Source organism: Microcaecilia unicolor, chromosome 2 (genome assembly GCF_901765095.1).
Source record: "Microcaecilia unicolor chromosome 2, aMicUni1.1, whole genome shotgun sequence".
In the NCBI taxonomy this organism is placed as follows: Eukaryota; Metazoa; Chordata; class Amphibia; order Gymnophiona; family Siphonopidae; genus Microcaecilia; species Microcaecilia unicolor.
In genome coordinates, this window is record NC_044032.1 from 363,912,887 (window position 1) to 363,939,334 (window position 26,448).

Consider the following 26,448-nt stretch of genomic DNA (forward strand, 5'->3'; position numbering starts at 1 on the left):
GCTTCACCAGTTCCTCCCAAGGAAAGATGTCAGATGAACCACTATCCTCTCCATTCTCTCTCTTCAGTAGATAGGTGTGCTCTTCATCTAAAGAAATTGATGGAGGTCTCCCGAATATGTCAGGCTTACCCTACACCAACGTAGTTCTGGTAGAAATCCTCACCCTTGCTTATCTGTCAACCTCTAGGGTGTTTTTCCCCCAAATGTCAGGCTCACAAGACTCCCCGTTTTTGGAACAATGACATCTTGCATTCATTGGTCACAGCCTTCAGTTTCCCTATAAAAGACTTCTTCATACTCCATAGTTTTGTTTTAATGTTCCTAATTCCACCCTAGATTCTATTAATGCTGGTTCATTTATATGAATAATTTCTAGAACCTTTGACTGCAAATCCTCTCTTCCAAGATGTAGAATCAAACTACATTACAGCTTTTTGCCATTAAATCAGCAGTCAATGTCACACCAGAGTGCACTTGAAAACATGCTCCACAGTACAAAGGATGTTCCTGTTCAAGTCCTGGTATATACTGCCATTGTAAAATATGGAATACAAACATACTGTAAAGGACTGCCCAAAACATGCCCGCTTAAAATTTCTGTGCTGCTATGTCCATAAGTACATAAGTAATGCCACACTGGGAAAAGACCAAGGGTCCATCGAGCCCAGCATCCTGTCCACAACAGCGGCCAATCCAGGCCAAGGGCACCTGGCAAGCTTCCCAAACGTACAAACATTCTATACATGTTATTCCTGGAATTGTGGATTTTCCCAAGTCCATTTAGTAGTGGTTTATGGACTTGTCCTTTAGGAAACTGTCTAACCCCTTTTTAAACTCTGCCAAGCTAACCGCCTTCACTACGTTCTCCGGCAACAAATTCCAGAATTTAATTACGCGTTGGGTGAAGAAAGATTTTCTCCTATTTGTTTTAAATTTACTACACTGTAGTTTCATCGCATGCCCCCTAGTCCTAGTATTTTTGGAAAGCGTGAACAGAAGCTTCACATCCACCCGTTCCACTCCACTCATTATTTTATATACCTCTATCATGTCTCCCCTCAGCCGTCTCTTCTCCAACCTGAAAAGCCCTAGCCTCCTTAGTCTTTCTTCATAGGGAAGTCGTCCCATCCCCGCTATCATTTTAGTCGCCCTTCACTGCACCTTTTCCAATTCTACTATATCTTTCTTGAGATGCGGCGACCAGAATTGAACACAATACTCAAGGTGCGGTCGCACCATGGAGCGATACAACGGCATTATAACATCCTCACACCTGTTTTCCATACCTTTCCTAATAATACCCAACATTCTATTCGCTTTCCTAGCCGCAGCAGCACACTGAGCAGAAGGTTTCAGCGTAGTTGCCCATAGAGCGATACAAAGGCAATATAACATCCTCATTTTTGTTTTCCATTCCTTTCCTAATAATATCTAACATTCTATTTGCTTTCTTAGCTGTCACTGCACACTGAGCAGAGAGTTTCAACATATCATCAACGATGATCTCTTTACTGGTTGGTGATGCCTAATGTGGAACCTTTCATTATCCTATATAATAATTCTCACCTTCAACAGGATGTGCTTGGGACCGTGCCTGCCGGAAGTGGTCTGCTAGGCAGGCACGCAGTGACATCAGTGACAGACAATTTGGCAAAGCAAAACAATCTGAGTGCTGGCCATTAGGACACAGGGTTGATAGGAGAGTTTTAAAAGACTGAAGGAACCGAAAGTGTTAAATGGGGGGAGGGGGGGAGTTCTGAACGACTGAAAGACATGAACATTTGGGAAAGGAAAACAATCTGAATGCTGGCCATTAGGACACAGGGTACATAGGACAGTTTTAAAAGACTGAAGGAACCAAAAGTGTTCGGGGGGGGGGGGGGGGGGGGGGGGAAGTTCTGAATGAATGAAAGAAATGAAAATTTACGAGAGGAACACAATCTGAATGCCGGGCATTTGTACACAGGGTAGATAGGACACTTTTTTTAAAAAATGAAGGACGTGAAAGTATTACATCTTGGGGGAGGGGTGAGGAGGAAAGCGGTGGGGTATCCGGATACTGGGCGTTAGGGCCAAGGGGATACATAGACTTTTGAAAGCCTTAAGGAACTCAAAGTGTGGGAAGGAGGAGGAAAAGGAGGGGAGGGAACGGGGTGAGGGGCATTAGGAACAGGGGAGGGGGCCCTGTCACACACTCTCATTCTCACACACACACTGTCACACAGACAGTCTCACTCTGGCTCTCTCTCTCTCTCTCAAACATACACACTCCCAGGAAAACCTTGCTAGCGCCCGTTTCATTCGTTCCAGAAACGGGCCTTTTTTACTAGTGTAGTTATAATTCGGGTTCCTCTTTCCCACATGCATCACTTTGCATTTGCTTACATTAAACATCATCTGCCACTTAGATGCCAAGTCCCAGTCTCGAAAGGTCCTCTTGTAATTTTTCACAATCCTCTTGCAATTTAACAACTTTGAATAACTTTGTGTCGTCAGCAAATTTAATTATCTCACTAGTTACTCCCATCTGTAGATCATTTATAAATCTGTTAAAAACCAGCGGTCCCAGGACAGACCCCTGGGGAACCCCACTATCTGCCCTTCTCCATTGAGAATACTGACCGTTTAACCCTACTCACTGTTTTCTATCTTTTAACCAGTTTTTAATCCAGCCTCCTAAGGTTCCTCTGGAGTCTTTCATGAGGTACTTTGTCAAACGCCTTCTGAAAATCCAGATACACAATATCAACCGGCTCCCCTTTATCCACATGTTTGTTCACCCCTTCAAACAAATGAAGTAGATTGGTGAGGCAAGATTTCCCTTTACTAAATCCATGTTGGCTTTGTCTCATTCATCCATACTTTTAAATATGTTCTGTAATTTTGTTCTTTTTAATAGTCTCTACCATTTTGCCTGGCACCGATGTCAGGCTCACCAAAACAACAAATGATACAAAAACAAAATATCATAAAACACAATAAACATATCAAACAACATCAAAGACACTGCGGCTTAACTTCAAAATACTGCTACTGTCATCTATAGGACCATATTAAATACCATCATAAATAAATGTTTTAGAGATTTTACATATGAAAAATCCTTTGTAATATCATCCCCTAAAACGCTAATAAAAATCACGTGGCCCGCACACAGGCAGATTTCTGATTATGTGACCCTGTAGAAACAAAATTTGTGCAGCGCATACACAAACAAATTTCTGACTTGTGGAACACTGTTGGAAAAACACCCCTGCCTTAATACAACCAGCCCCAAGAAGTAGAAACAGACTTCGATCTTGAATTCAACCAACGCATAATACTGCTACTACTGTATCACAGCAGGCTGCTAGCAGAGGAGCAAGTGTTTTTATTTCTTAGCCACCAGCTGTGGCGTACACTGAAGCAGCACCATTTCAACCCACTTTCAGATGGCGACAAGCATTCGCAAGCAGTATAGACTGCTAGGATGCATGGGATAAAAGTTCTGCATGAAAATAAAATGCACTATAGAATCTTATGGATAGAAATTCTAATGAGAATGGGAAGAGAATTGTAGTAGGGGTCGTACTACCCTCCACCTGGACAGAATAAAGAGACAGACAATGAAATGAAACTACAGCAAATTTGGAAATACAACTGTGATTACAATTACTCCAGTACTAACTGGACAAATGTCACAACAGGATATGCCAGGGAGGTAAAGTTTCTAGGTGGAATAAATAACTGCATCATGGAGCATTTGGTACAGGAACCAACACAAGGGGGAGCTATTTTAGACTTAATGTTTAGTAGAACACAGGATTTGATATGAGAGGTAAGGGTGCTGGCAATAATGCACTGGAGGGAAGGTACTAAGGAAATCTACCGGGCTAGTATTTAACTTTTAAAAGAGATATGGTAAAATGAGGAAAATGGTTAGAAAACAATTAAAAGGCGCAGCTGCAAAGGTTAGGAGTTTACAGCAGGTACACAAGTTGTTTAAAAATAACATCTTGGTAGTCCAGACTAGTTAAATTCTATAGATTAAACAAGGTAGAAGGCAGGGCTTAATTTGCAGATAAAAAGGAAGTGGAACTGTGGGGCAGGGAAAAACTTGGGTAGGCCAGGAGAAGAGGATATGGATTAAGGATTACAGTACTGTTCTCTGCTTTGCTCCAGGCTCACAATGTACTTTCCTCTTCCCTGCAGGTTGCTTGGAAGGGAGGGGTTAGAGCAGAATGCCCTTGCTTCTCTGGTACTGAGTACTAGGCTGATGGACCTTTGGCTTGTCCCGGTATGGTGAAGCTGATTGTATGTGCTCTAACCATGTGCGTACAAGGTTCATTTGTATAAAGGAAAGGGGCCATAGTGAAGAGAATGTTATATCTGGATGTCACAAAAGAAGTGCACTGCAAGGATCAGGAATTGAACTCTACAATGTATAAACTTATTCATCATTAGATTCTAAACTGTATGAAGTCTACAGTGAACAATTTCTTAAAACATCTGTTTCGCTGTGGCATTTATTTAGAGTAGAAAAAAACTCTTGAAGAAAGAAACAAAAATTAGCTGAAATTCAAAAACTAATTAGACCCCCCAAATAAAAAGGTATTAATGATCAACCACAGTTTTATCATGTTCATAGCTAAATGCACAAAGCTACATTTGTAGCTGAAAGTCACCGCTGCTTTTTGGGGGTGAGTCTGAAAATCCAAAATTTCTGAATTTTAGACTAAAGGGATAGAGCTGCTGCTGGTTTTTCATGGTAAGAGAAGATCACTTGTTCACTTGCAGACATCACTATAGTTTTATTTATGTTTGGTCAAATTCAGACTGCCCAATCAACACACACTAGAGGGGCAATTCTATAACGGGCACTGAAAAATAAGAGCCCAATATTCAAAAACGATTTAAACAGCAAGGAGATGCTCTTGATCATTTAAATTGCCTATCCAGGACTAATTAGGTATTTTCAGCGGACTTAACCGGAGCGTGTCGCTGAAAATGTCCAGACAGCACCCAAACTGAAGGAGCATTCTGGGGGCAAAGTTGGCATTTAGCCAGTTAAATGCTCATTTTCAGCCCTTAACCAGCTAAGATATAAACATAAATAGGAACACATAAAACACATCCTATCTTTATGCGATTCTTCATAGTTGGTGAAGTACAGAATATCACACTAAACCTGCTATGTTTTCCAGGTATGACGAGCTGGTGAAAACATAGGCAGTTAAGTACAATATTCAGAGTGGAGAAGTAGCCTAATGGTTAGTGCAGTGGGCTGAAAACCTGCGGAACTGGGTTCAATTCCTACTGCAGCTCCTTATGACCCTGGATGAGTCACTTAAGCCTCCACCACCCCAGATACAAAACTTAGGGGTCCTTTTACTAAGGTGCAATGAAAAATGGCCTACGCTAGTGTAGGTGCGTGTTTTGGATGTGATCCATTTTTCAGCCATTTTGGGTCTGAGACCTTACCGCCACCCATTCACTTAGAGGTAAGGTCTCACACATTAACCGGACGGTAATCAACTTACATACGATGTCGATTACTGCCCGGTTAAGGCCACGCGCCGGAAAACAAAATATATTTTCCGGCACGCAAAGTGGATGCGTGCAAAAAATGAAATTGCTGCCTGGGACACGCGGTAGCCAGGCGATAGTTCCGAATTGACGCTCACTGGGTGCGCGTAGGCGCCTACGTGATTAGCTCACTAGAGACAGAGAATGTACCTGCATTTAATATATGTAAACTGCTTTGGTTGTACCCACAGAAAGGTGATATGTCAAATCCATGGCCCTCATTCTGACATGCCAAATAGAAAACATCAGAAAGACAACTGTCCCAAATGATGTAGCCCACTTTCCTCCAGCTCCTTCAATCCAAATCAGTTTCTGTGAGAGCTATGACAAATGAGACTAACCTCACCAGTATTTATTCTAGATGAACAGCAAGAGGGCATAGGACTCCAGAACATATGTGGCCTGGCTTTGATCAAAATGTGTTGCTACTGTTTAATGACTGGGAATCCCTTCATCAGGAAATGATGAACACCACCTCCAAAGTATCTCCAGCCATGACTGGCCAAAGAAGCAAAAGACAGGTCTGGAATCCAAACGCACAAATGCCTTCTTTTAAGGTCTTCACATCCATTTTATTAAAGGTGGGACCATCAGGGTAGGAGGAAAGATTACTGGTGGGTACTTAAAAGAAAACCCAGTCTAGACCTTTGGAAAAGTATGCAGGATTAGAGATGTGAAAGAATTACATGCAAAAGCACAAGGATCCCACCGTGGCCTCGTCTGTGGGCAGTTAGGATAGGTTACTAGCCACAGAGCAGGCATAAAATGGAAAGACCGATCCAACTTAAATGACTAATCTCTGCAACACAACCAAACTAAAGCATGTAATGGACATAACACAACTCTTCCATTCTCCGATTCCCTAATGTGGCTGTGCCACATGAACTTGATCTTACCACAATATCACCCTGTATTTGATTACACCAGAGCCTGCAAAGGCCTCTCCGGTACTATGTAAGCCACATTGAGCCTACAAATAGGTGGGAAAATGTGGGATACAAATGTAACAAATAAATAAAATAAAATAAAATAAAGACAGAAAGCAGCAAAGGGTGTGGGTTTCTTTCTCTGTATAGGGAGCATTTATTGAGAGACAGAGGTCAAATATAAAAACTACAACCAGGTCTGCTCCCAGCCATGCAAGAAGTGGTTGCTATGGACAAGTTACTTCCCTAAGATAAGGGCTAATGACTTTTCTGTTCTTTACTTTGTGTGAGCAAGAAAAGCCCAGGGCCCCATGCTTTAATTGTCTGGCCACAATAAAGTATGATGACAACAGTGCTTAATTTGTAGACAAAAAGGAGGAGCTCGGGAGAGGGTAGGCAGGCCAGGGACCAGAGCAGCAGGAGAAGACGGGCTGGATTCAGGAGTAGACTGTTCTATGCTCTGCTCCAGGCTCAACCCTTTCTCTTCTTTTCCCTGCAGACTGTATGGAGGGAGAGCATGGAGCAGAACACCCTTGCCCCTCTGGGGTCTGAAGAAATCAAGCCTTCCTGACACAGTTAAGTTACTAAGTTTCTCCTTTCTTAAAGGCATCATCGATGGGCTGAGGGGTTTCTACTAGGGCACTATGGGGCCTTCTCCAAGCTGGTTAGACAAGGCAAAGATACTTCCCACAAACCTGCCAGAAGGTACCCCATCACAGCCAGATAATGAATACTGATTGTGCATAGATGCATGACACAGACACGAGTTACAGGTCTTCATTCCAAACCATTTCTACTTCTGTGATGCAGGATTTCCCATCCTTCCGCAGAACTAGGTACTTACATTCAATGAATTCTTAGCAGCTTCTGCTTCTGAGCGGCTGTCAAAGCTGACAAATCCTACAGGCTGCAAAAGAAAAAGTCAAAATCAGACAATGAAGAAAGTCAGTGCCTGCATTCTCCGAGAAGTGACTGCCCAACCCAATACTTTATTAGGCCATTGCCCTTCCTACCATGCACACTGCACAGAAACATGAGGAAAAAAAGATTGATTATCTAGATATGCTGATACAAATTAAGCATTTTTTAAATTGTTATTTAGAAGCCTGCAGCAACTCTGCTTATAAAAAAAGTGCTTGAGATGTGACCAAGCAACATCTAAATGTGAACTTATGGAGAAGCAAATGCAGGAACTCCAGACCAGGACTACTACTGATCCACAGAGGACCTGAAGACATTGATCCCCAGATTCTATAAAGCTGCACACCCAAATTTCCGGCTGGTGTGCAAATTTAGACATGCAAGTAATTAGGCGCCAATTTGACTTGTAGCAATAATAGTCTTTAAGGGGTCCTTTTACTAAGGTGCGCTGAAAAATGGCCTGTGCTAGTGTACGCGTGTGTTTTGGACGCACAAAGATCCATTTTTCAGCGTACCTGCAAAAAAGGGATTTTTTTTTTGCCGAAAATGGACATGCGGCAAAATTAAAATTGGTGCTTGTCCATTTTGGGTCTGAGACTTTACTGCCACCCATTCACTTAGCAGTAATGTCTCACGCATTAACCGTGTGGTAATCGTCAGTGCACGTACAATGCCAATTACCGCCCGGTTAGCGCTGCACACTGGAAAAAAATATAAATTTTCCATTGCACATTAAAAATGAAATTACCACCCAAGTCACACGGTAGCCAGGCAGTAGTTCTGAATTGGCGCTATGTGACTTAGTAAAAGCGCCCCTAAGTGCGTTAATTGGCGCTAATTGGCCCTGATTTGTAGTTACACATGTAACTAATTAGATTGTAAGCTCTGTCGAGCAGGGACTGTCTCTTCATGTTCAAGTGTACAGCGCTGCGTACGTCTAGTAGCGCTATAGAAATGATAAGTAGTAGCAGTAGTAGTAACTGCACTTGGACGCTATTCCATTAAATGTAGCGCCTAAATTATGTAGCATATAGCAACAAAGGGGGCGTGCATATGGGCAAATCGGGGCATGTCTTCCAATTGTACTCTGAGGATACAGAATACTATGACCTGACCGCCCAACTGCCAACCTTAGGAGTAACCATTAAAACCACCCTTTGACACAGTGTAAGTCAGGGGTGCTCAGTGTCAGTCCTCAAGGTTCACAACCCAGTCGGGTTTTCAGGATTTCCACAATCTGCATGAGAATTTTTATTTTTTGGAAAAGGCTTTTTAGCTTTTTAACACGAGTAGTTGGCCACCCAGTAAACTGCTCGCCTTTGGGTGCCATCTTAGATCACAGTGGGTCCTTTCACATTGTTGGGGCGAGCAAGCGTCTTTTGATTCATAAAGCTTGTCTCATTGACAAGAAATGCATTCTTCAACATTGGGTGGGTCAGACCCTGCCCACATATTGGCAATGGCGGATCCAATTTCATAATTTGCTGTTGTTGGAAGTGAGAGTTGCTAACCATATGTTCAAGAGAAGAAAACATTTTTCACATGTGTGGATGGATTATATCCAATTATTGCATCCAACAGCATGAAGATTTGTATAGAACAAATTATACTTGACAAGATTCTTGGGATTTAACTCAGATTTGTTGTTTCTAGGTGCTTCTTGTCGGGGATATAAGAAACAAGTCCCCTGACAATGAGGCTGGTGATAGGTGGGGTGAGCTAGGGTTAGATAGGGGGGTAGTATTGTTGTAGTTGGCCATGGAGAGCTATAGGTAATAGGGTTTGGGGTTAGTGAGTTTCTACTACAATTGGGATCCAGAACTTCTGTTTGTTCAATGCTTTGTTCAATCTCACATTGCAGTTCACCTGATACTATATGCTTTTGGGTAGAATTTCATATGTATTATTGTTCAACAGTTGATGTATTGCTATTTTGAACCTGAATAAAAAACGTTGACATTAAATAAGCATGAGATCTATTTGCATACAGTGCAGGAAGTGAATGCAAATAGATCTCATGAAAATTCACTGGGGAAATCCTGAAAACCTGACTGGATTGCAGCCCTCAAGGACCAACACTGAGCATCCCTGGTATTAGTGCTTGCACCTAACATAAGGCCTGCTTATGCCAACTTATGCTCTATTTTATAACGGCAATTTTCTACACAACTAACATTATTGAATTAGCGCACATAGTTGATATCCCAGCGCCTACAACTACACGCACACAGAGATATATGCGCATTGGGCCATATTCTATAACTACGCATGTAAATTTTGAACTTCCCACTAAATGCCCATTTCCCCACTCATAACTGCGCCCCTCTTCAACTGCACGCATTAGAATTTAGGCGCAGTTCATTACAGAATATACTCAGTGAGCTGTGCGCGTAAATTTGAATTACCAATTAGTGCTTAATATTGCTTGTTAAGCCAATTAAATTATGCATGCCATTATAAAATACGCCTGGATTTCGGCACGCTATATAGAATCCGGGGGAATATGTGTAAATTATGAAAGAACAGTAAATTATAGCATGTAACTGTGTGCTCTACTCAGACTCTGTCTATGTGCACGCCCACCTTCAAACTACACACCACCACTGTCCCCTCTAAGCTGAGCAGGAGTCCTCCACCTACAGTCCTGCCAGTGGGTGGCGCTGTTTCACTATCATATTTGCAATAGTGAGGGACAGAAACGTTTTGCAGCACTCCAGGGAACCTGCCTGTATTGAAGCATCACCCCCTACTGGTAGCAATGCAGTTGGAGGACACCTGCTCAGCTTAGAGGGAACAGTGCACACCACCCATTGCATTTAGGTGTCACTTAATAGAATAGTATGTAGCTGGAACATTTGACATGCAAGCGCATTAATATACACAGATACACATGTATATGCCGGTATTCTGGTCATTTACATGCATTCTTGTTGCCTGTTTAGGCTGATCTGATCGCTCTTGCCTTTCTGTCTCCCTGTCTTATCCAGGCATTATAGTGTTTTTTTATTCTCCTTAATATTGTATGATGTAGTTGTATTCACTTTGTTTTGTGTACGTTAGCCTTGATTAACTGTATTATTAGCCACATTGACTAAGGTTGCTGGGATAATGTGAGCTATAAATGTCATAAATAAATAAATAAATATTGCTACTTTATAGAATGGGCTAGATGTACTGTAGTGTGTTAATGCCACTCATTCACATTATTAATAAACAGGTCTGATTGAATAAAAGGGACCCTGCATTAATGCATGAGCTAACATGGTAATGCACTTTAGTAAATCTGGCCCTGAAGACCCTGCATGTGGGTCAAACTTCATATGATGATCCTTTCTTTTAGTTTCCGCTTGAACTAAGTGACTCAGTGGTGTAGAAGCAGAGGGTTAATAGCATCTATATGGGAAATGCCAAAATACTTTTCAAGTACTGATTAAGCTGAATGGTTAAAAGACCAAACGCTTCAAACTCCCTAGTTTCATAATTCTTATGCTGTTGTCATAGAAAATTCCAATCAACATCTCATCCTATAGTGCTCAAGAATCTGCTACCTTTTTAGGCCAATGTTCTGAATTAAAGAAAGATGTCCGACAGTGCTCTGTACATCTCGAGCAACCTTTGTGTTTGCTGTTCTATCCTCACAAAACATGTCAGGAGACTGGGCATGAAGACTCCCAAGGGCATGGACTTATTTCAAATCCACATCACAAAGGAAAAGAAAACATCTCAGAAGGCAGGCAAATCCCCATTTCAGCTGACTGTCAGGATGACTGCTCTGGTCATTCAGCTCAGTTGAGGGATGAGAGAAGGCTTTTTAAAGTTTGATCTCTCACAGGCCGGGGCATATGTCAGCAGGGCAGCCACTGATCTGCCTCACTTGAAGGCACCTGACAAATATCACCTTTACAGCTTGTTTTACAAACGAGTGGCTACAAATGGAAGCAGTAATATTTTCAGGACACACCCGGTCAGGTTTTTAGGATATCCATGATGAATATGCAGGAGATTAAATCTGCATGCACAGTCTCCATTGTGTGCAAAACTCTCCCATGCATATTCATTGTGGGTGTCCTGAAAGCCTGATTGGCTGGGTGTATCCAGAGGACTAGGTTGAGACCCAGTGAATTAGGGGGTAATTCTGTAACACAGGTGCTAACAGTTATGCACCCCTTACTCATGGAAATGATTAGAATAATAGCATTTTTGCATACATGTGTGCATATTTGTGCATAAAGGCCAAACTTCTGCAAATACCTGCTTAACTTACATAGAGCACATTCACAAGGCAGTACATACATGGGCAGGTCTCACACTTATGCACTTACGCACTCACTCCTATCTCTTAAGCACATTCTATAAAGGAAAGTGGGTGTCTACATTCTTGTATTAGAACAGGCTCCCATCTGTGCCCTCTGGGTGCCTAATTCTTAGCACCTAACCATAGAATTGCCCTAAGCAGATAGCTGGCTCCTTTAAATGATGGGGGGGGGGGGGGGGGGGGGAGCAGTGTTAAAGCCATATGCACTGTCTGGAAGTGGATGCTCCTGAGCAACATGCACTGACTATCTAACAGCCTCTTTGTAACTCTAATAATCAACCATTGTTTTGAGGAAATCTAGGATTGAAAAGGTGCTCGTGGTACAGCATCAATGAGTTGCAATTTGAACTTGGCCTTTTTACTTCTTCATGTGTGGACATCCCTTCTGAGCACAATCAATGAACCTTTTCATTCATTCAAGTATTTATATTCTGCTTAGACCTTTTCTTAAATGAAGGGCCCTGGATATAAAAAGCTGTCAGATCCCCCAGTTATGATGCTACTTCAGGCCCTCTTCAGTGAAACAGGCAGCCATGTTTTACAGAACACTTAACCTCAGAAGCTGCTTTAGGTGAGGGACCAATTTAACATGCACTGAGCTCACTGGTCTTAAGAAAAAGTACACTATTTCTATATTATATCCTGCTACATTTCTGGAGTGCTAAAACCAGCTCTTACCTGTTTTGATGTGAGTTTTATCAAGGAACCCTCATAACCCTGAAAGCAATAAAATAAAGCTTTTAGCAAAAACATTACTGAACTGAAAAAGTAACCAAAATATAAACTGTGATCTTATGATATTCAAAGGATGTATGCTTCTAACATTGTTCGTGAATTGGCTTCTTTGAAATTTACAAGAACCGTGTGCCCAGATATATATTCAAAATTTCACTAAACTAAATTTAGAAGCACAGAAAATGGGTGTCAACAGAGGATGATTTTGGGCACTGAAAGAATCTGGGAGCTCAGCACAATTTTCAACACTAATCTAGACAAATGAATGTCAAGCCTAAATTTATACGCACAACTTTTAAACTCCTAAATTAAGATGAGGTTTCAACAGAAAACCTAGGGGTCCCTTTACTAAGGTATGCTAATGGATTTAGTGCATACTAATGATTAGCGTGCACTAAATGATAAGACGCCCATTATATTCCTATAGGCATCTTATCATTTAGCGCGTGAAAATCGTTAGTGCATGCTAAATCTCTTAGCGCACTGTAGTACAAGGGCCCCTTAGGCTTCTAAGTTTGCCTGAAAATAGGGCACAAATTTAAAAGCTTAACCCAATGCGTGATCTCCAGTCTTCTACCCTTCCCTTAGCAAGATGAGGTCAGTGCTTCACATATCTAGTATACTTTGTTAAGTGGATTCTATGATATGCAGCGGGCAAACTGGTACTATGTTGACTTTGACTTATTCTCACAAAACCTGTTGGTAGCATACAGTGGCATACCTACCTTGGTTGCCACACAAGGCGGAGCACCCCCTCCTCCGAGCAAGGGGGTGTGCTAAGAAGTTGCACGGCTGTCAGCTCTGCCGGTCCCCTGCCTCAGAACAGGAAGTGGACATCAGAGGGGGCAGGAGATGGCAGAACCGAGAGCTGTGCGACTGCTCAGTGCACCCCTTTGCTACCTGCACACGGGGCGGGCCACCATGCCCTTGGTATGCCACTGGTGGCATATGATTCACAGTGGACTACAGGAGCACACAGTAGAAGGGGGTCTCAATGGAAGCATGGAGTATCTCTTTCTTATGTAAGTCATGGAAAGAGGCAGAGAATGTCAGCAAGATTTTCAAGTTAGATGGAATGAAATTTTGTGAATGTGAAATGTGAGATCATAGTTGAAGTCATGAACTGCAGTGTTGGGAACAAGTGAGAGGTGAAGTCAGAGTTAGGAGACAGAGATATTGCAAGGAACACAGTTACATGGGAAAATGCGCTACAGAGAAGGGCGGAGGAGAGAGGAACCAGGGAAAAGATGCACAGAGGAAAGAAAAATTTCATGGTGAGAGATTAAAATGGAGAAAGATGGAGGCAAGAGAGAAAATTATAGAGGAGCAGGTTGGAAAAGAGAGGCAATGGCAGACAGGAAAACAGATGGAGTTAGAAACAGTAGTAGATTGTGAATGGAAAGAAAACTGGAGTCAATGAATAGAAAAAGAAGAAAATAAAAAGGATTGGTGAGAAAGAAGAAGGGTTGTAGAGAAAAAATAGAGGGTGGTTGGTTTGGGGAAGATGCGAAACAATAAAGGATAAAGGTGAAAAGAAATAATAAAACATGGATAAAAGTTCAAATTAAACAAGAATAAAGGAAAAGAAAACAATCAAAAAGAGGAGACAAAACTGAGATGGAGAGGAACCATCAGATAATAAAAAAGTATTGAACTGCTCTGTCATTTTTAATGTGCTGCATACGTTAGACTTGCGACTAACAAGGCTGTTCCAGTGTAGCAGTGACTATTATGTAAACATTTTTTCTATAAAATACTCTACTTCTTATTCATATGGCCCTTTATCTTTATAAAGTTATTTCTCATGCACATTGCATTGAAATGTCTATGCCATCACCACATAAACTGCTCTCCCAGAATCTGCGACAGCAATCTATTAGCTGGTTTTGTTATACTTTGATTCAGACCACTGGTCTCTTCCACCCTGTATTTAACCAGCTGTTTAAGACTCAAAGTTTGTACATCATCATGTGTCAGGTAGCCTCTCCTGTCAAGTGAATGATGTCTGAAGTTGGGCTATATGATTATTATGAAAGATACTACATCAGTGGAAGAGACCAGAAATAAACCTCCAACAGATATAAAGTGACAACACAGTGAGAAGAGGAGAGATGACACCGAAATGGGGGTGTGTGGAGGGGGGGAAGGGAACATTTTTCATACCAGACCATTTTAGCATTGACCCTACAGACAAGAATCAAAGGAGAACGTCAAAAAAGCAACTTAAGATATCCTTCACTTAAAACAATCAGAAAGACAAAAAAAACCTCACTTTCTGTTTTCCTAACATTGCCAGACATAATTTTCTTATTAATTCTACAGTCTAGAGGGTTTTTTCCTCTCCTCTGGTTTCTCTCAAAATTCCTTGCATATTAAAGCCAAAAAAATATTTTAAATACATGTCATAGTATAAAGAATCCCCTAACATATGCAGTCTGTGACCATCTTCTACCATCTGCCCAGTTCATTCACAAAATCAATTTTCAACTGTGTCATAATGCAATCCAATCAACTTGCATTTGAATTCTGAGATTAGGGATGTACATTCATCTGAAACAACATGGGAAATACCAATGACAGTTCCCATGTTGTTCCATATCTTTTTTCCCATGTTGTACACAGTATACAGTCCTGCATAAGAGTGTGCACTATTAAGAAATACTGTGCACTATTCACAAGGAATGTGCACTATTTGCAAAGAGTATGCACTATTGGGAAATATCATAGACTATTCATACAGAGTGCACACTCTTGGGAAACACTGGACTATTGGCAAGTGGAGGAGTGGCCTAGTGGTTAGGGTGGTGGACTTTGGTCCTGGGGAACTGAGGAACTGAGTTCGATTCCCGGCACAGGCAGCTCCTTGTGACTCTGGGCAAGTCACTTAACCCTCCATTGCCCCATGTAAGCCGCATTGAGCCTGCCATGAGTGGAAAAGCGCGGGGTACAAATGTAACAAAAAAAAAAAAATTCTACAATACTATTAGGAAATACTGTGCACAATTCACAAAAAAAATGGGCACTATTGGGAAACACTGTGCACTATTTGCAAAGAGTGCGCAGTGCTGGAAAACAAAGTTGAATATTCAAAAGAGTACACACTATAGGAAAACCCTGCACTATTCATAAAGACTGCACACTATTGTGAAACCCTGTGCATAACCAGAGAGACTTTATGCATTTTTATGACTTTTGTGAGAGCACATCTATCAGGTTGCCTTATGGTGACACCACTTCTTTGGCTACATTATCCTGCTGTTTGTTGAGATGCCCGCCTACCCTCCCTCATTACGGATCAACGTGCAGGATGTCAGACTCACAGAACGAAGCCTTTTGCGAGAAGAGGAGGATATCGGCTGGCGGGGGTTGGGGTCCCCCGCCAGCAAAGGTAGGTGACGGAGGGTTGACGGGGGGGGGGGGGGGCAAAGTTGGTGGTGGCGGCGAGGTCGGCAATGGCGGGGGGGGGGGGGGGGGAGGGTCGGCGGCACTGGGGGGGGGGCTAAAATGTGCCCCCTCACCTCGGGCTCTGGACCCCCCCTTCCACCGAAGTCTGGCTACGCCCCTGCAACACACACAAAACACCTTGTGAACATGCACAGCACCTCTTACTGGACCTTATATGAGGTGTGTGTATATACATATCAGAGGACTGCAGCCAGGATGTTAGCTTTTGGACACTGGAGATATTACACATGCCAGAGCCAGATGGCCAGTGGTTCATGGGGTAGCAGTTTATTCTGTTCCACCTGACTTCAGGAACCAACTGAAACAAAGGGAAAGGGACCTTTAACCAAGGAGAAGGAGACAGGGGAATTTTGTTTCAACATGCCCAGGCTGAAGGGAAAAGAGGATGTGGCTGTGGAAAAGCCCAGGATCTGCACTAAGGAAAGGAAAGGAAGACTGAGCTGTTTTTATTCCAGATAAGGAGCTGCAAGGAGCAGTTTGGCATGTGACTTCTGTGGAAATCTGAGAGAGAGATGGGGAAAGAGATAGAGACAGAGTGTGAGCCTGCTTTCTGACTTCTCAAAGAGTGGAGCAGTGGCTGAAGCTGCGCTGGATTCTTTTTCCTCACATCTTTTGCTGATAACTGAAAAAGAGGCAGGGTGGAATTGTCAAGACCTGGCAGTGGAAGTTTCTGCTGGAGTGACACCAATTTCTTTGGTGGCTACTCTGTTAACTGAAGTCTGAGCAGAAAGGAACCTGCTCTTACTCCCTTAAATTTGCACGTTCTATTTCAAATTCATTCACATGCACAATTCTGGTGGTAGAAGCCAAGACTTAACAAAAAAGCTGAGATCCCCTGCAAAAGAGAGTTTGCTAGGGAATTGAGTCCCATCACTAGAATCATTTAAGTACATTAACACCATAAAATCTTCTAGCTTAGAAAGAATTTCTGAAAATGGATCAGAGCCTGCAGGAAACTTCAAACCTCCAGAAGTTAACAGAGGGTTTTGAGATTCTCTCTCTCCTTGGGTATTTTTTCTACCTTTCACAATACTTTTCAGAGTGTACCTTTGTTACTCCAATATATCCGATTTACCCCTTGATTGCTCATACATACTGTGGAATGAAAAGTGAATAGATTAGTTTATAAATAATACAGTATTCAGTTTACTGCCCTATTTTGAAAAAGATTTCTACAGAGAAATTAGGTCTAACCTGATCATTTTCTTTCCATTAGTCCTTCCCACTATTCTAGAACCTGTGGGATAGCTGTGTCCATCAACCAGCAGGTGGAGACAGAGAACTGAGAACTGAGCTGAGACATATCTCCGTTGAAGAGACTCACTTGTCTGCCTTCCATATCTTCTTCGCAAGATTCTCACCTGTCGCTTCAGACGGAGAATTTCTCTATCTCTAATTTTTCTGAGCTGACTAGAATAACTTATGATTTCACCTCTTAAAACCGCCTTCGCTGCTTCCCAAAAAAGCATGACATAATTCGTAGTCGATTCATTGAACAACTTGTACACCTTCCAGCTTGCTAGTAACTGCTCTCTAAACGTCCCATCTTGATAAAGTAAACTCGGAAATACCCAGGTTCTTGAGGGAGCAACCAATCCACATGGCTTCCAATCCAACCAAACCGCAGCATGGACAGAAGTCGCGTATGGACCAATTTGTACCTTCTCTATTTCCGTAAAAATCGACCTAGAAGTCAACAAGTAGTCAATACGTGATTGCGTCGCGTGTGCTCATGACAGGTGTGAATAATCTCCTTCAGTCAGGTGTAATACTCTCCAGACATCTAAAAGATCTAATACATTGCAAAAGTTCAGCAACCCCTTAACAGCCCCCTTTGTCGGTCCCAAGGGTGGATGTGATTTATCAAGTTGAAGGTCCCATACCATGTTAAAATCTTCCCCCAAAATCATAGGGGTAGATTCCACATCAGATAAAATTCCCAACATCTTTCTATAGAAAGCGTTCTCTGACCGATTAGGGGCATAGATACTTCCTACTAAAACCTCCTTACGCACTATCAGCACATTACCAAAAATAAAACGCCCCTCTGCGTCTCTAACCACTTTTTTAATCTGAGTGGCCATCCCCTTCCTAAAAAGCATAGCTACTTCACCTTTCCTACCCACTGCCAGTGACGCCACACAGTTTCCCACCCTCCACTTTACCAATTTTGCATGCTCTTCCTCAGAAAGCTGTGTTTCTTGCAAAAGGGCAATGTCTGCTTTAAGGCATTGTAATTGTAAAATTTTTGAACGTTTAATGGGGGAATGAATACCCCCCACATTCCAAGTAACCACGCTCACCATAATAGGCATCCGTGGGCCAAGTGATACATTATAGATCTAGATTCAAAATAAGAGAGTGACCGCCCCAGCCCACGGTCTCTCCCTCTCTTTTCTTTTCTCAGTTTAAATGAAAGTCCTAAAATCTGTCCATCAAGATTCAAACAACCAGAAAAATATCCTCCCTCCCAACCCCTGCTCTTTCTCCCATACCCCACCCCCCAGTTCATACCTTCTAAATCCTCCCCCCTTCCCTCTCCCCCCACCCCTCTCTCTTCCCCCAGTAGCTAGTTCCAACTTGGAACTGGGCACATTTCAAGGCCCCCCCCCCCCCCATTATCCCCTTTGTAATGATCTTTCCAATTCCTTAACTACTATATTATTTCCACCCTAATCTCCCATAGCTTACTCTATAGACCAATCAGTTAATCCCTCCAGTCCAAAGACAACTTCTCATTCTAACAGTTATAACTCCTTAACACATTATATCTGTACTAGTCTACACACACACAAAAAAAAAACCCAGTCGCACCCCATCCTCTGCTCATACACACACCAAAATATTCTAAAGAGAGGAGGCCTAAGCCTCTATCCGTCACACACTCCTAGAGAGTCAACTTATTAAATTCCCAAGATAGAGACTATAGTGAGGTAGGTATCGGTATGCAATAGTATAATCATTCACGATTACTACCGCACTCTTAATTGGTTCATATGGGTAACTCAGAACCCCTCCATATTCAGATCTCATCTTACACCTCCTCGCCACAGAAAATCCATGGCAATTGCAAAGACATGTTTACCACAGTAGTCGCAATCATGCTCCCAAATACCCTTACTCATAGATGGTCTGTTTTGCATTTCACAACCCGTGTACCATTCCATTATTTGGTGATACTTAAAACCAATAAGAACATGCCTGTGAACACAACATAGAAACTTCCGTTGTGACCACCGGATCACGAGAAAAAAAAATCACTCACCCCCCCCCCCCCCCCCCCACTCACACCCCAGTATTCAATAAAGATGAGTCCCCTGTTCTCTTGTTTGTTCCATCAAAGATAAGTTATAGCGTTCTTGGGCTAAGAGCTGTGCAAAAGTAGTCCATAGTTTGTCTTGCTAGAAGATCCCGCTGTATCTCCATCCACGATTGTCAGCGCTCCCTCCTTTGCAACTTATAATCCACATCAGCATCTGACACAGGCAAAGTGCAGTACCCGCAGCCTCATCGACCCAAATGCAGAAGATGACCGCTTAATGTTCACGAGGTATTAACATAATCCCAACTGCTTTCAATCAACTTCCATAAGGACTCTGACTTCTGTAGGTCAGTTCACCACTTCCACATCGTCAAAAAAAAACAAAACACACGTTTTCTTTTTTCCCATTCCTTCCCTTTCTTCTCTCTCCTTCCTTCTCCTCCTCCTCGTTTTTTCTCCTTTTCTTTTTCTGCTCCAGTAAGGCATCTGTCATAACTGCCAGTGCCAAGTCATAACAAAATTTAGGCCTCAGGTACTCCACCCTTAACCATATCGCCCACAGAATCCAATTGATTATATGTCCAAATTTTCCCTCTGTGGGGCTACCAGGCTCAACTGGTTCAAAAAGCAATTTCCTCCTCAGCGAAGGTGTAAAATTTAGTAGTTGCTTGGTAGGTGACCCTTAATTTAGCAGGGTAAAGAAGGGCGAATCTGATTTTCCGTTCTACCAACTGAGAGCAAATCGGCAAAAACTTCCTTCTTGACGCCGCCACTGATACTGAGTAGTCTTGAAAATATAAGACTTTGTGCTTTTCAAATTGTAGTTCCTCCTCCCCCCCTCCCCCCCTCCCCCGTAGGGACTGCAAGATCGTCATTTTCTGAGAAAAATTAAGGAATCTGCAGATGATCACTCTCGGACGGGTAGAATTTAGATGTGAAGACCAATCCTATGTGCCCGCTCTATTTGCAATGGTCCCATCGATGCCGGAAGCGACAATTCTTTAGCCAGCCACATTTCCAGAAAACTTGGGATATCTCGGTCCCCCACTGTTTTGGGTAGCCCCACAAATCTTAAGTTGCATCTGGAACGGTTCTCTAAGTCTTCCAGTTTCTCCGCATATGTCTCCACCAACTTCTGCATGCGGCCTTGCTCTTCTTCTAGCTTCGAGACTCTGTCCTCCAATTCTCCCATCCTCTGCTGGTACCCCGCTAAATCTTCCCCAATTGCTCCATATTACTCTGCAAACGCTCCAATTTTGAGTCAATAGGGCTTAGTCTTTTATCTAAGATCGATTCCATCGCTCCAGTCACTTCAGCAGCGACCTCTGCCACCCACGCTGAACCAACCAGTGAGCACCCGGGGCTTGCCGTATCCACCATCTTTCTTGTCCTCATGCGGCTTATTTTTCTCTTTATCTTTTCTCAGCGATTTAGACGCCATCCTCTTCCACAACCACACTCACCGTTCTCCGAGTGGTTTGCCTTGATTTCTTGACCCCTTCGGGAGGGAAAAAGATCAGCCAAGTAGACTTTAATTGCGGGGAATAATGAGAGGCGGCAGGAGCAATCTTACTTGCGACCACTCCTGATCATAGCATCCCATGACCCCGTGTTAGTGTTTTTAATGCACCTACAATTAGAGCATGTGCTTAGGCGCCTACAGGGATATTGTAGGTATGAACATGGTTAACGCGTGTTAAAAATGCTAATGCGCCCATAACGTGGCTTCGTAAGCAGGCCCCTTAGTGTTTGGAGCTCTTGTTTTTACATTTTTTACATCTTTACACTATGCACATATATATCACCTCTTCAAATCATTTTGTACAAATTTCACTTTAAATACAAACCTCCCCTTTTTTTATTCACCTATTATGATGTTCTTGGATCACACAAAACGCCCTTGCCACACACATTGCCCACACTTTTTAAAGCTGCTGGTGGCCTTCTTTTGAGATATGTCACACAAAAAAAAATAGCTCAATTAAAAAAAAAAAATGCAAGCCTGTCCGGGCCATCAAGGCACCTGAAAAAACCACTGATGAGGCAGATACCAAAAAAAATGTTGAAAACTTGTGCATGAAAAACTTACTTAAGGAACCTAGGAGAAAGAAAGTTGGGCCACACAAGCAAATGCATGAAGTAAACAAGTTTTCTTTGAAGAAGCTTCTGTCACAGATCCATTAAAAAAAAAAAAAAAAAAAGACGGAGAAGGCTTCGTGCAATGATACAAAATGGGACAGGACAAACATATATGATCGACTAGAGCTTCTTGAAACATGCAAAGCTAGGAAAAGCTTTTTCTGTGAGCTCTCATGCTCACTTGTGAGCATTCGTCACCATGCCTGTTCTAAGAGAAACATCCAGATACCACCAATAAGTCACTCCTGAATCCTTCATATTTGTCAAAGAAGCTTTCCTTTTTACGGTACAGAGCTGTGTGCTCAGTTTTATTTATTGGGATTTATGAACTGCCTTTATGAAGAGATTCACCCAAGGCAGTGTACAGCAGGTACAGTTTAACATAAAACTGATAGTTTTGAATTCTCAGTCAGAGAATCTGCTTTTGCTTATGGAGCTCCTTTATTTCAGATTGCTACACCATTAAAACTTGGACTGGAATAACCTTTGCTCCATGGCTGTTCATCCAGAACTACTGTTAAGAATGCTTTTGTTTTTTTGGTGTTTTCTTTTTTTTAAGTTAGGTACCTCAATAAGAAGATGTATGAAACTTGATGTGGTTAGTTATCTGTGAATGGATGTCTCCTCCCTGGTTTGTCTGTATTTATGGATGGTGAGGAAGAAACATGCATGGTAAGCCTTACAATGAAGCAGTTTGAGTCATGCCAGCTATTATTCTGAACCTAGAAAGCTAGACCTGAATCAGCAAGAAGACCTAAGGCCTACCTTTGTTATTAAAAACTCCAAAGGTACACCTAATTAAAGTCAAAATACAAGCAGGACTGGCTCATGCTGTGATGCACTGGCAACTTTCAAACATTCCTCAGTGCTGAACAGGCTCAAATGATATTTCTTTTGGCTTTTGTGATCCTTCTTATTTGTGACAAAACAGCATCTGCCTGAGGCAGTAATTATTATTGTTAGAACATTTTCAATGCATTTTTAAAAATTCAAATAGTTCTTTATGAAAAGTTATTATGTTAAGATGATCTCTTTCTAGGAGACAGTGAGGGGCATAATGGAACAGAAACGCCTATCTCCATGGGCGTTAATCTCCGAGAACGGGTCCGTGAAGGGGCGGACCAAACTGTATTTACGAAAAAAATAGACGCCCATGTTTTATTCGCCAATGTGTGAGCTGGGCGTTTTTGCTTTTCAGCGATAACGGAGAATGAAAGCGCCCAGCTCAAAAACGAATAACTCCAAGGCATTTGTTCGTGGGAGGGGCCAGGATTCGTAGTGCACTGGTCCCCCTCACATGCCAGGACACCAACCGGGCACCCTAGGGGGCACTTTTACAAAAACAAAAAAACAGGTAAAAGAGCTCCCAGGTGCATAGCACCCTTCCATTGTGTGTTGAGCCCCCCCAAATCCCCCTCAAAACCCACTGCCCACAAGTCTACACCATTACTATAGCCCTAAGGGGTGAAGGGGGGCACCTACATGTGGGTACAGTGGGTTTGGGGGGGTTGGACGACTAATAAGCATTAAGCAGCACAATTGTAACAGGTAGGGGGGATGGGCCTGGGTCCACCTGCCTGACGTCCACTGCACCCCCTAACAACTGCTCCAGGGACCTGCATACTGCTGCCTGGGAGGAGGGTATGACATTTGAGGGTGAAAATAAAAAGTTGTGAAACATCATTTTTTTGTGGTGGGAGGGGGTTAGTGACCACTGGGGGAGTCAGGGGAGGTCATCCCCAATTCCCTCTGGGGGTAATCTGGTCATTTAGGGCACTTTTTGGGGCCTTATTCGTGAAAAAACAGGGTCCAGGAAAAGTGCCCTAAATTCTAGCTACAAACGCATCCATTATCGGCGAAGGGCGCCCATCTCTGTTCGGGTGATAACCACGCCCCAGTTCCGCCTTCGACACGCCTTCGACACGCCCCCGTCCACTTTGTCCGCATCCGCGACGGAGTGCAGTTGAAAGCGACCCAAATTCGGCTTTTGATTATACCGCGTTATTCGTTTTTGTGAGATAAACGCCCATCTCCCGATTTAGGTCGGAACTTGGGCGTTTTTCTCGTTCGATTATAAGCTGGAGTGTCTCCAAATGGGTTAAACTGATCCAAACATCATACAAAAACTTTGCAACTTATACCAGAGGGGGAAAAAAATCAATTAAAAAAAAAAGATTTAACTTCCTCCTTGTTGTCATATTGTGATGAACACAAGACTGTCCTACCCCGAGGAGGATGCCAGAGGGCACTGTCCTAGGGAAAAGACTGGAAAATACCCTGATCTGGTCACTAGAAGGATCCAAAAGGGGTACACCAGTGAAATGACCAGAAGGGACAGCTAGGGGGTGCTTATGGTATAGGACCTGCCATTCCCTGAAGAGACCACCAGGGGGAGCTCTCATGGACCTTTCTTGAACCAGGGGGAGGGGCCTAAAGAGGTGGGGAGGATTATTAGCCACCCTATAAAGAGCACCCTCCAAGGAGAGAGAGCTGGAGCAGACCCCTTGGAAGCTGAGGAAGGGGGGGATCCTTCTAAAAACCAAGAAGGTATTTACCTCGCTGTGGATATTGTAGTAATGAATCCAATAACTACTGTAGAAGCCAATGTGAAGGAACACTGGGCCAGATAGAACTGAATACTATATGAACAAGACTAACAGCCGGGGGGGAGAGGACGGGACTATAAAGTTAGAGTGAAAATACAAGTCCTGTCCAAGGGGTGGAGGCTGTTCAAACTGAGACCCAGGTTCCCGATAAAGTGGGCTCAATTGAAGAGTAATTTGCTGAACTGCTTACTTAAAGAAGTCTCTGCTGGCATGATTAAAGAATATTGAAGGCAGTATAATTTGCTTAAGAAGTGGCTAATTTGCATATTGAGAGGAAGCATGCGAATACAATGTTGTGTCCCCCATAAAAGGTGCCTTGAGGGCAACAAGTGTACAGAACTTGCAACCTATGACTAAGGAAAACCTCACAAGGAAGGGGTCAGAAACAGGATGACTGATAACTGCAGAACAGTCACCCTGAGTGGAAGGAGGTTCCTCAGGGGTCTGTGCTAGGACCGCTGCTTTTTAATATATTTATAAATGATTTAGAGATGGGAGTAACTAGCGAGGTAATTAAATTTGCTGATGACTCAAAGTTATTCAAAGTCGTTAACTCGCGACAGGATTGTGAAAAATTACAAGAGGACCTTACGAGACTGGGAGACTGGGTGGCTAAATGGCAGATGACGTTTAATGTGAGCAAGTGCAAGATGATGCATGTGGGAAAAAAGAACCCGAATTATAGCTACGTCATGCAAGGTTCCACGTTAGGAGTTACGGACCAAGAAAGGGATCTGGGTGTCGTCGTCGATAACACACTGAAACCTTCTGCTCAGTGTGCTGCTGCGGCTAGGAAAGCGAATAGAATGTTGGGTATTATTAGGGAAGGTATGGAAAACAGGTGTGAGGATGTTATAATGCTGTTGTATCGCTCCATGGTGCGACCGCACCTTGAGTATTGTGTTCAATTCTGGTCGCCACATCTCAAAAAAGATATAGTAGAATTGGAAAAGGTGCAGCGAAGGGCGACTAAAATGATAGCGGGGATGGGACGACTTCCCAATGAAGAAAGACTAAGGAGGCTAGGGCTATTCAGCTTGGAGAAGAGACGGCTGAGGGGAGACATGATAGAGGTATATAAAATAATGAGTGGAGTGGAACAGGTGGATGTGAAGCGTCTGTTCACGCTTTCCAAAAATACTAGGACTAGGGGGCATGCGATTAAACTACAGTGTAGTAAATTTAAAACAAATCGGAGAAATTTTTTTTTCACCCAACGTGTAATTAAACTCTGGAATTCATTGCCGGAAAATGTGGTGAAGGCGGTTAGCTTCGCAGAGTTTAAAAAGGGGTTGGACGGTTTCCTAAAGGACAAGTTCATAAACCGCTTCTAAACGGACTTGGAAAAATCCAAAATCCCAGGAATAACATGTATAGAATGTTTGTACGTTTGGGAAGCTTGCCAGGTGCCCTTGGCCTGGATTGGCCGCTGTCGTGGACAAGATGCTGGGCTCGATGGACCCTTGGTCTTTTCCCAGTATGGCATTACTTATGTACTTATGAGGATCCCCTATACCTAAGACTGAAGGCATAAGCCTCTAAAATTACAAGCTGTTTTGGGGATCTTTTCTAGAAGCAGAGCTTTTGTAACACTTCTGTGAACATCCTGAGTGAGTTCAGAGACTTTGATTGAAGGGCAGAAGTCCCAGGTTGACTGAGGTCTCTATAGAAGTTGTTGCTGGAACACTCCCACTGACCTGCACTAGAGAGAGGAGACATTGTAACTGACCCTTAAGTTAGAGAGAGTCTACCCAAGGTACTTTTCATACAGGCTACAGTTAAGTTGATGGTGAACTAGGAAACTCTCAGGAAGTCCTTGACTGTCTGAGGTGGTCAGATCCCAAGCATAACCTCTAGAGAGAAAGGAAGATTGGATGGAGAGGGCCCTTGGCTACAAGGGGCTCATCACAATATGTAGTTCTACTTTATTGCCTTCCTGCTTCTCTATCGGTTGTGTCGTCCTGTGGTTCTTGCTCATCTGATCCAGCAGTCTCCTCCCTGCGTTTTTACTGCTGCCCTTCATTGGTATTAGCTGCTCCAGGTCCATGATTGTAGCCGCTAGACATTGTTGTTCCTCCCTTGGCACTTCGGACTCTCTCTTGCATCAGCGGTTAATCATTCGCCTCCGGCCAGCTGTGACATATGGATGTGCCAAGACCTTTCTGTGTCGGCAGCCTCAGCGGCTGTCCTCCCCACGCTTCTCAGCCTTGGCGGTGGCCCACCTCGCATGTGGATGGGCCCAAGACCTCCCCTTGTTGGCGTCCTCAACGGCAGTCCACCCCATGTTTCTCAGCCTTGGCAGCAGCCCATCCCACTCCTAGGACATACCTGCCTTCACCAGGGAAGGTAGGAAGGGAAAGCATGATTTGATTTTCTTGCCTCCTTCAGATCCCTTCCTCATTCGTTGCTGCAGGATGGTGTTCTCTTGTCTGGAAAAACTGCTCGCTCATTTAAAATTAGAACATCATAATTTCAATAAGCAGGAAATGGGAACCCCTTTGGTCATGCATTGTT

The 26,448-nt window shown here is 43.0% G+C and overlaps 1 protein-coding gene across 4 annotated transcripts in view; it reads right to left on the reverse strand.

Moving 5' to 3' along the window:
* Positions 1 to 26,448, reverse strand: part of RBPMS (RNA binding protein, mRNA processing factor) — a 502,608-nt gene that overhangs the window by 242,857 nt on the left and 233,303 nt on the right. For all 4 annotated transcript variants that reach the window (XR_003941071.1, XM_030194523.1, XM_030194522.1 and 1 more), the window contains exons 3-4: positions 12,406 to 12,444; positions 7,336 to 7,398 (exon numbers count right to left, since the gene is read on the reverse strand). Coding sequence is in view for 3 of the 4 variants with exons in the window: in XM_030194523.1 (XP_030050383.1) it covers positions 7,336 to 7,398; positions 12,406 to 12,444 (102 nt within the window). In the remaining variant the exon portion in view is untranslated. The remainder of the gene's footprint in view (positions 1 to 7,335; positions 7,399 to 12,405; positions 12,445 to 26,448) is intronic.